This window comes from Mus caroli, chromosome 17 (genome assembly GCF_900094665.2).
Source record: "Mus caroli chromosome 17, CAROLI_EIJ_v1.1, whole genome shotgun sequence".
In the NCBI taxonomy this organism is placed as follows: domain Eukaryota; kingdom Metazoa; phylum Chordata; class Mammalia; order Rodentia; family Muridae; genus Mus; species Mus caroli.
Window position 1 is genome coordinate 19,799,595 of NC_034586.1, and position 10,585 is coordinate 19,810,179.

Here is a 10,585-nt window from a genome sequence, read left to right on the forward strand (position 1 = left end):
TGAAGTACAGAGGCTGAGGTAAAGAGGCTGAGGTACAGAGCCTGAAGTACAGAGGCTGAGGTACAAGAGACTGAGGTACAAGAGGCTGAGGTACAAGAGGATGAGGTACAGAGGCTGAGGTACAGAGGCTGAGGTACAAGAGGATGAGGTACAGAGGCTGAGGTACTGAGGCATTCTGAGGTAAACCGTGGAGAATCATCCAGGATGTGTCTGCCTTCAACCCTGAAACCAAAATTTTGCACTAGGTTGGAGAAGAGGTTCCTTCAACCTGTCTGCCTCAATTCTGAGTGTGTTATGGCCATTCAGGGGAGGCAGAACACAGTCTGTGATAGGGGTCTCCAGGTGTTGTTCTCCAAGGAACCAGAATGGATAAATTCTGAGGATCTCTGGTCCTGTCAGAACAAAAGGTTCCCTGAGGCTCTGGTCTGGCCTGAACAGCCAGTGTCACAGCTCTCTGAAGGGAAGTCCATGCACAGCAGGTAGCCTAGATCTCTCCCTCTCCATAGCAGCACCAGTGCCAGCAGCAGCAGGGGTGGCTGGCTGCCATGAGAGTGCTTGAAAGAGAAAACTCTTCCCCAGAGTGCTACAGCTCAGCAAAACAGCCACTCTTAGATGATCCTGGGTGAAGTAACTCCTGCACTTTATTCCATGAGGACAGGGACTTTATAAACATTTTGTGAGTAGGGTGGGACCAGGGGTAGATGCTTCCTGTTGGCTTAGGCTGAGGTATTAGGGATGCTCTCTTTACATGGGGAATGACTTCAGGTGTTGTCTCTTCATGACTGACAGGGAGCTCGCTCCACATCTGCCATTCTCAATTCTGAGATTCCCTGGGGTGTGAGCCTAATTAACCTTAATAATATTTATAATAAATCCAGGTGTGGGGTTACTGCCCACATCAATGGTTTATGTTCCAGAATGAAAGCCACACACAGAGCCTTAGGTCTTAATCTGCCTCAAACAGCACAATAGCAAGCCTAACCTCCATGCTGCCGAAATCACCGCCCACCCAGAACTCCGAGTTACTACTTATTAGTTTCTGTGTCCATCTTGCCTGCTCTTGACCCAACTGAGCAGCCCTCTGGGCCACGTTCTCTTGGCCCGTTTACACAGAGGCCCTGCTTCTCCCTCCTGCACAGTCTTCTTCTTCCGTGGAGGCCTTCGTGTCTCCCTCCTTCTTCCTCCTCTTCCTCCTCCTCCTCTTCTTCCTCCTCCCAAGCCTGGGAACCCCACACTCTGCCTCTGTCCCTCCTCCCCAGTTATTGGCTGCTGGCATCTTTATTTACCAATCAGAATTAACTTGGGCTAGGTTCCCAGAGGCTAGCAGTGCAGCAGGCTCTCCCATGCAAACAGTTTTGGGGACCCTATTAGCATTAGAATGCAAGCAGCTAAGCTTCTTCTGTCTGGTGGCACAGTCCCACTTGCCCCACATTCAAGAGTTCAAAAGTCAAGGAAAGAGCCAGGTGCAAAGTGGGAGGGGAGCACCCAGACCTCAGGACCAAGGTCTTCATCCGCAGCCCTCAGCAAGTTTTATGTCCCCTTATCCAGAGCAGGACATGCCCAGACCACTCCCTTTTTAGGCCAGAGGCACACGTGTCCAGTGAGTCCTGGAGACATGATCTAACACTCTGAGCTGGGCAGGAACCACAGGAACTGGTGGACTGTGTAGGACCTGGGACTTGCTAGAGAGTCCCTATGTGGGGAGGGGTCAAGAAAATCCCAGTGCACCAACTCCCCTTTGTATGCCCTACGCTTCCCTGAGCCCTGGACTCGCAGGACCCCTTATGCCATCACCACCTTGGCCGAAGTGTCAATGCTCTGAAGAGAAAGTCGTTATCTTCCCTTTGACTATCAGACCACTGAGGCAATGGACCTCAAAGTGAGGATTTCCTGGGACTCAGGTTGGGAGAAGTAAAAGCCTCAAGCCTGGTGCCAGCCCAGAAGGGGCGTGTCTCCAGAAACAACAGTGCACAGTTCTGACAGTTGGTCATCTCTTGGGGTATCTTGCCTGAAAGCCTGGTGCTGAGCCAGTGATGGGCAGGACTGAAAGCTTAGGAATTCTGGGGTAGATGAGACGGGCGGGGAATCCTTCACTGGAGCCTAGGTAAGGCCTCTTGCCAGCCAGGATATAAAACCCAGAGTAAGTAAGAAGCAAGTCTGAGTCCTTTCTCACGTGCCAGTCGTAAACCTGCAATGTTCTAGGAGTTTCTTCAGAAACCCCATTCAGTGAAGGCCATGTCCTAAGCCCTTCCGGCTTGCTTTTCTTTATTAGATTACAGTTCCATTTGAGGCATTGCAGAGCCCCCTATAATCTCAGTTACCAAAAGAGATTTGCCATAGACAAATATCACCAGCCTATCAAGCTACCGGCTGGGGACTGCAGGTAGCTGTTGAAGGTACTTCCTTCAGTAAGGATGATATTGGAAGAAAGATGTGAGAGACAGACACACAGCAGTTGGGGGAGAGAGGAACAGGATGGAGAAGGACATGAAAATGTGAGAAGGACAGAAACAGGACAGAAAGGGGGAAACTAGAGGAGAAGGAGAAATATAGAGGCACATGGCAGGGGTGGGAGGTGGGGAGCCTGGAGAGACGGCTCTGTGGTTAAGAGCACTGGCTGTTCTTCTAGAGGACCTGGGTTCAATTCCCAGCACCCACATAGAGATGCACAACTGCCTGCAACTACAGTCCTAAGACAGCCTATGGCCTCTCATGGTCTCTTTAGGTACTAGCCATGCCCATGGTGTATACACATATATGCAGGCAAAATACCCACAATACTTTAAAATAAAATTAAAAATTAAAAAGAGGGCCAGAGCCAAGATAGGGCAAGGTAAGAGCCTGAGCTCAGAATGAGCAGGAACCAGCAGGAGATAGAGAGGGCCCTGGGGGAAGGAGAGGGGGCCAGCAAGGGACAGCTGGGAGATACCTCAAGGTGGGGAGACAAGGGACAATTGCAGACAGGGAACACTAGGTCACAAGCAGAGAGGCAGGTGCTGGGACCTGGGACAGTCTCCAAGCACTCCCAGGCTGTATCCCTTATAAGCAGGTGGCCAGTTTGAGCTGTTTGTTTTTAAACAACATCCATTGCTTTCTAACAACAAAATAAAAGAAATCAAAACAGCACAAGCAGGTGCGGCTCAGTGCCTCATGTGGAAAAGGCCCTGACTTCCTCCTCTAATGTGCGTGGGTTGGAACAGTGGGAACAAATGTTTCAGGATTGGACTCTCCTCAAAGCATGAAACACTCACAACCCTGGACAGTGTTCTCATTGTCACCTCTGTTATTCCTGGTGACATTGTTTCGTGAAGATTGTCTTAGTCAACTTTTGGAGCTGGCTGTTTTCTGGCCTTTGTTTTGGGTGAATCTCCCGGTATCAACCACTATAAAGTGCACATTCAACCAGTTTTAGTGGCTTAGCAACCCCACGGAGCAGATGGGGAAAGTCCACAGCCCCAGCCTGGGGAGGGGGCCTGGGATGCAGGGCTGAGGGCATTAGACTTTGGTCCCAGACATTCTGGAAGTCAGATACCCTCTCATAGCCTCGATCACTGTGCTCCAAGGGGGAGAGGAGAGGTGACTTAGGCCTGCCGCCTCAATGTTTTGCACCTCCTTGGTGGAGAGGAATTTATGGATTCAGCAACCGGCAAGGTGTAACCCCTCACCCTAACCGGGAGACAAGGTCTGGCAGAGGTTGGCCTGGACAATTTGCTTCAAGAGCAGCTTGCTTTGAGTCCTGCAGTGGGGGAGAGGTCCAGATCTGGCCTCAAGAGTAGCCAACACCCTACCCCCACCCCCACCCCGACCCCTGGTAGCCAGTCCTTCTTTGATGGGTATCCCAACCCTGCCCTCCTCAGTATAGCACAGCCATGTGCTCAGGCCAAAGTCTCCTGTCTCCTTCCTATTGCTGCCTCAGAAAAAAGGCTAGCAAAAGCAAGGGTGACCTGTCCAGGGGGCCGAGCAGGGGCTGTGCTCAGGCCCAGGTGCAGCCTCACACCAACATGATCCCAGCATTTGTGTTCCAACTGAGTTCTTCCCATACATGGGTGTAAAAAAGAAACAGGAACTAAGAATAAATAATTTATTGAAACTGGAATAAATATGTGGGCATGGTTACTTATAACTGTAAAAAAAAAATCATTGCTCTCTCGCGCGCGTGCGCGCGTATACACACGCACACAGAGGCACACACACACACACACACACACACACACACACACAGAGTCCTCGATTGAGGGGTGGGTCCTCTATGTGGGCGGTTCCAGAACTTCCTTGTTCTCTCGCGCAGGCCGCGGGCGCCCCCCGGAGGTAGAAGACATATTTACAGCAGAGAGAATTGCAGGAGGCTGCTCATCTTCAGATCCCAGATTAGGAGCTTCCTGTGTCCCCACTGTCCGCCAAGTGCCCGCGCAGCTGCACCCCTTGAACGATCCTTTGCACCCAGGAGCGGTGAGCTAGGAGGCTGGTGTACACACCGGGCCGGTTGCGCTCCGCGCAGCCCTCTCCCCAGCTGATTATGCCAGTCAGTAGCCAGTGGTCATCCACCTGGCACATCAGGGGACCCCCAGAATCGCCCTGCAGAGAAGAAGGGAAGTCAGGAAAGCCACACCTACAGGCAATGCGTCCTTGGATGCGGCAGTACTGAGACAACCATTCTGTGAGGCCCTAGAAGGACAGGCTTTCCAAACAGAACCACTTCTGGTGGCGAGCCCTCCCCACAACCACTAGGAGCAGGAGATGACACTGCTTCTGTTTTGCAGGTTTAGAAAGTCCATTGGCAACATGGGCCCTACAGCCAGGCGGTATGCTGGCCACCTCAGGGCTAACTGCTCCACCATCCTACCATCTTCATTCAGTCATGGGACTGGCCCTGGAGGTCAGGGTTCTGAATCACTGGGCCCTCCTCAGAATAACAGCTGTCAACCTGCGTTTTACTGCTGAAATGCTCTGTACGCAGCCCATGTATAAACAAGAACCCCATGTATAAACAAGAAAAAGCCCAGACAGGCTAAAGGGGACCCAGCCAGAGGTGAGAGAGGATGTCCCCGGGGAGACTCTTAGAGAGACGACTCTTAGATAGAGATGGTGGCTTCCCAGATGGGGCAGACAAAGGACGGGCACTCACCAGACAAGCATCCCGCTCCCCTTCCAGGTAACCAGCACACAGCATGCCCTCGGTGATGGCTTCCTGACCAGCTCCCCGCCAGTACAAACTTTTGCAGAGTTCAGAGTCGATGATGGGCACCTTCAGCTTCTGAAGGGTTTGAGGGTGGGGCAGGGGCACTGGGAACAAAGGAGAGAGTCAGGCACGGTGTGAGCATCTAGTCCCCTCTATTTGCTCAGCAGCATTTCTCAAAGGTGGGTGGATCTGCTTTAAGAAACTCTAATCCCAGGCTCTCCACCTCTTGAATTCAAACATGAATGCATAGCTCGAGATTCTGTCTTCAGTCAGCTCCCTGATGCCCACGGAGGGCTACACAACACGGTGGTGTTTCTGTACTTCCTGCAAGGGCAGTGTGTTGGTACCCCCTAGGTTCTGAATTGATCTGCCCCACACCCTCCCTGGGGTTACTCTGAGGACCCAAGGAAAGGCAGCAACTGAAGAATTCCAGCGCCTGCCCATGCCTGAGCAATTCTTCTCGACCCAGGTCCAGGCTCTGTTCCTTCCCTGTTGTCAGTGCTCAGCTTCTCCTGCAAACCCTGTCTTCTAGGTCTCGGCTTTGTTGTCTTCCACAGATGACTAATGTTTGTCTGGGCTTATCCCAAGCTCTGTCTGTCTATCCTAGGCTCTGCCTGTCTATCTCAGGCTCTGTCTATCCCAGGCTTTGTCTGTCTGTCCCAGGCTCTGTCTACTCCAGTCTCTGTCTATCCCAGTCTCTGTCTGTCTATCCCTGGCTCTGTCTGTCTGTCTATCCCAGGCTCTGTCTGTCCCAGTTTCTGTCTGTCCCAGGCTCTGCCTGTCTATCTAGCTACCACCTACCTTCTTCTTGCTTCTCTTCTAACTCTGCATTTCATCTGGTTTGATTGTAGATGACATTTTCCAAACCTCCAGACTTGGTTTGAAATAGACTGCCTTTCCTCCTGGGAATTTTGCTTGCTATTCAAGATGCTGCCAGCAGGGGTGACTATTCTCACATGTGCTGGCTACATTTCCATCTTGCCAGTCCACCATCACTTCTCATTCTTGTCTCAATAGCTTTGCAAATACTTCTCTGTCTGTCCCTCTGTCTCTGTCTGAGTGTCTCTCTGCCTCTCTCTGTGTCTCTGTCTCTCCTCTGTCTATCTGTCTCTGTCTCTGTCTCTGTCTCTGTCTCTGTCTCTCTCTCTCTCTCTGTAGGCCAGGCTAGCCTTTAACTCACAGAGTTCTGCCTGCCTCTGCCCCCTGAATGCTGAGACTAAAGATGTATGCCACCATGCCCAGCTTTTCCTCCCTCCCTCTTTCCCTTCCTCCCTCCCTCCTCCCCTCCTCCTGCTTCTTATCCTCTTCCTTACCACAAGCCTCTATTGTTGCTTTAAAATACTGTCAAAGACTCAACTAGACATGACCTAAAAATTGGCAGTTGGCTTCTCATGAGTTCACTTATTCCAGTCCCCAAATCATCTTTTCTTGCCTCTATAGTGTACACATGGTCTCCACCTTCTCCTATCCCTGGAATCCGTATCTGAGTGGCATCCACCCTCTGTCCCTAGCTATCCTGGACCTCTCTGGAGTTAGAGGGGAACTGCACCTCCATCCTGGATGCTTCCCCAGCCAGCAATCCAGCAGTCGGTCTTGGGAGGGAGACGGACAGAGGAGTCAGGTAGGCAGATGGGCAGGATCCGCTCAGAGAACTGGATGGAGTGTTCCAGGCGCACCAGGGCAATGTCTGCATGGGTTCTCTCCTTCTGAGAATACCTGGGGTGAGGCAGCACCCAAGCAATGCCTACTTTCTGGGACCTTGGGCCTGGGCTCCCCAGCTTCCAGGCCCCCAACAATACTGAGAACAGAGATGGTTTGTCCATATTGCTGGAAGGAGAGAGAACAAGATGTCAGAGATGGAGAGTGTCTAGTACAATGGTGTCCAGATCCCTGAATAGAGGCCTGGACAGCCCAGAGGCTGAGGCAGAAAGCCTGGGTCTGGGACAGTCAAAAGCAAGCCTGAGTCCACATACCTCTTAAAGCAGTGTGCGGCTGTGACCACCCAGCGGTTGGTGAGCAGGGAGCCTGCGCAGTGGTGGGAGCCATTCTTGAGGATGCTAACAATCCAGGGCCACTGGGCATCCGTGCTGTCCTCACCTCCCACAATCCGGTTCAGCTGCTGAGGCTTCCCACAGTCTGGGGACACTGGCACAAGGGATGGCATCTTCTGTCATCTCAGTAGATACAATTGTCTTCTGACTTGCCTGTCAACCCCCCTGCAAGGCCTCAAACCTGTGCCTAGAACAGCATGTGCCCAGCACAGTCTGCTGCTGTAGGGAGAGTGCCTGCCTGCCCTGTCCCTGTCCCTGTCCCCTTTAGTTATCAGGGACTGGCCCTTGCCTTCTTCTCTCCTTTATCTGGCCTTCCCTCACACCCCCCTTAACCTTTATTTTTTTGGTTCTGTTGGTCCCTCACCCTTCTGTCCTCCCTTCTCTAGATTCATCACCTTCCTAAGCCCCACCCACCCACACAGCTCTTCTTGCCTGTATCCATCCCTTCCTCTTCAATCTCATGCTCCCCTGTGATTGGGGTCCCCACACTGACCTACCCTATAGAGTCAGATACAAAGACTGTCCACACCACAGCCCCACCCCCACCCAGCCAGGCAACCTGCTCACACTCACCTCGGATGGTGGCAGCACTGATGGGAGCTGAGAGCAAGAGAATAAAGAAGGTGGTGAGGAGCCCTGTGCCCCATGCCTGGGGACTCCCCCACCTTCCCAAACAGACTCAGCCTGGGTCCTCCAGCACTGTTCGCTGCCCCACCACCTGTCACACACACACACACATACCACAGGCCACGGGTACCTCCACACCCTGTTTGGGACAAACATATTCAGACCCCTGCCTCCCAGCCCACCAGTTTTCATCCCTTCATCCTATGAGTAAGAAGAGTGCTTGGGACACACACACACACACTGGCACCCAGGTTTTCTCTCCCAGCTCCCATGAAAACTCGGACAGCTGCCTTCCTATTCCATAACAGAAGGAGACCCAAGATGGAAATAGAGGAGGAAGAGGAAACAGGAGATGGAGGACACAGGGAAGCGGTGAGAGGCGCTCCTGAGCAGGCACTGAGACCAGAGCACTCACATGCATTCAATCCTCATAGCTGCTAGGGAAACTGAGGCAGACCACACGCCAGAGGAAGGAGAACGGAGACAGAGGCATGGGAGCGGATGATGAAAGGCAACAGAAGAAAGAAGAGAGAAGGCACTCAAGGGAAGGAGCTGAGCTGAACTGGCGGAGAGGAGGTGACTGTGGGAAGGAGGAGGAGGGAAGAGAGGATGTGGGGAGGAGCAGCAGCAGGCCCTTGGGGCTCACCTGTGGAAGTCAGCAGCACCAGAAGGATTAAGATCCTAAGCTGGTCCCCACCCAGTGCTGGGGGAGGTCTGGAAATCACCATTGCTGGTATGGGTGGAGACCCAGCAAGGCTGCTGGCCAGCTCAAAGGACCTAAGGGCTGTGTTGCTTGAGACTGGCAGGACAGGTGGCTGTAGTGTGTAGGGTTCCCTACAGGTCGCCCCAGGTTTTATCCTGTGAGGAAGAATGCTGTTGGACCAGTCCCCCAGGTGGCTGAGGCTGGGCCACCCAGACTGTGGGTCAAGGAGGAGGTGGGGCTGCCAGAAGGAAGCAACCAGTTACTGGGCTCTAGGGATGCTACCAGGAGACTGGATGGGGGTCTCCAGATCAGTTGTGTGCCCAGGGTACACCCTGTGGGGGGGGTGAGGGGGGCAAGTAGAGACTTGCTGACTGCCTAGGGCATGGTTTTAACACTGACTCCCAGGTAAACAGAGAAAGAGCCCTGTAGTTTGCAGAGTGTTTGGGGTAGGAAGTGACTCAGTCTGGAATATCTAGGGTTGCCAGAGGGACCTTGTTCCTTAACGGCCCATGTCCAGGGCCCTGGTTGCTTCCATGACTCAAGACAGACACTTGGGGCCCTGGAATCCCGTTAGCCCACTTCCCCGAAAGCTGTGACTCAGGCCCCAAAGGGACGGGCATAATGGCCTCTTGGCCATTTGGCCAAGCTGTCCCTGGCACTTCCTCTCAGTTGTCACTGTAGGTGACCCTCCGGTGACTCATTTCTCACCTGAACTCCAGGGAGCAGGCCAACCCCAAAGCAGGAGCCACAGCCTATGCGCCCCACACACACTTGGGAAGAACTAACCCTGTGGTCACGTTCACACCATGGGACCTACACACACACACACACACACAAAGGACCAGGGAGCTGGGCTTTGGGAAGCTTGGGTGCTGTAGGCTGGTGTGGATTGTCCTGACTAAGTGTCCTATACTCATGACACCCTCACCTCAAGCAGGAACCAGCGACATCATCCCAAACAAATGTATCCCTCTCCCCAGGGTTAGATCCTGGGTTCAGACTTGGCTGTGGAGGAAATGGGGTTCAGTGAAAATAGTACTGCAGTCTAAGGCTCTGCACCCCACTTTGTGCCGTCCCCAAGCTCCCTCATCACCCAAGAAACCTGGGCTGGTTCGGGGAGGTCGTAGAATGGCTGCTCACTGGGTTGACGTGGGAACTTAGTGGCCCCCCAGCAGGATCGGAGGTGCCTGACCCTCCTTGGGACAGCCCACAAAGCTTACTCTGAAGAAAAGACCATGAATAAGTGTGGGAACAGCTACAGTAACACTGAACCCAGGGAAAGAAAGAGAGGTTGATCTCTTCCCACCTCTGGGCCAGCCGCAGCTCTCTTGGGAGTTCCCTGACCTGGGTCTCCAAGTTGCCCAGAGCTGGCCCTGCAGGTCCCTGTGTTGCCCACCCCAACTGTTTGAGATTAAGGTGGTATTAGGCCCAGTTAGCACATGTATCCCTCTCTCTGGCAAGGTGACACCCCCATAACCTCGCCTGGGCACTGTGAACTGCAAATAGACTATGGTGTGTTCTATGGGCCACTGTGTGGGGAAGGAGGCAGGCAGGCCAGGGTTAACCTGCAGGCAAGATGAGACAGAGAACCCCTGCCCCACCCCACCCCAAACATGCAAAATGTGTGGCCTCAGGAACCCCAGTGGTGCATTCTTCCCCTCCTATGATTGTGGGTGTCACTACAGGAGCAGCCAAGATGAGGACAGCTTCCCTAGACACCCCGGAGGTTATAGAGCAAATGTGGGGGGAGCACTCACTCATCTAATCACATGCCCCTCAGGGCCACTTCTGCACCCTCAGCTGCTCCCACACCATTTTAACCTACTCCCTGTGACACGGAGGGCCTTGGTCACCCCAACTCATTCCACAAACATTTCTTGGGCCCCTGCTATTTGGCAAGCCCTGAGCTAGGGTCACCCAGTGAGGAATGAGGCTCGGGTCCTTCACACCACATAGGAAGCTCACGTCTCCCAGGGGTGGCAGCTGAGTGATAACATTGACATACTTCAGAGGTTGGCAGAAGCA

The 10,585-nt window shown here is 53.2% G+C and overlaps 1 protein-coding gene across 1 annotated transcript; it reads right to left on the reverse strand.

The window, feature by feature from the left end:
• Positions 1–4,067: 4,067 nt before the first annotated feature.
• On the reverse strand, positions 4,068–8,675 carry LOC110284317 (brain-specific serine protease 4). Its single transcript, XM_021150035.1, has 6 exons — positions 8,504–8,675; positions 7,804–7,830; positions 7,153–7,324; positions 6,729–7,006; positions 5,126–5,283; positions 4,068–4,575 (listed from the first exon to the last, which is right to left on the reverse strand). The coding sequence occupies exons 1-6, from the start codon at positions 8,583–8,585 to the stop codon at positions 4,369–4,371; spliced, it is 924 nt and encodes a 307-aa protein (XP_021005694.1). The 5' UTR covers positions 8,586–8,675; the 3' UTR covers positions 4,068–4,368.
• Positions 8,676–10,585: the final 1,910 nt, after the last annotated feature.

What these genes read in the sequence shown, in the direction of transcription:
- LOC110284317 (XM_021150035.1), bottom strand. Translation starts at nt 8,585, where the DNA reads ATGGTGATTTCCAGACCTCCCCCAGCACTGGGTGGGGACCAGCTTAGG. An exon ending in CAGTGCTGCCACCATCCGAG is followed by an intron (nt 7,325 to 7,803) that starts GTGAGTGTGAGC and finishes CCCTTGTGCCAG; the next exon opens with TGTCCCCAGACTGTGGGAAG. An exon ending in GGGAAGCATCCAGGATGGAG is followed by an intron (nt 5,284 to 6,728) that starts GTGCAGTTCCCC and finishes CTTTGTTCCCAG; the next exon opens with TGCCCCTGCCCCACCCTCAA.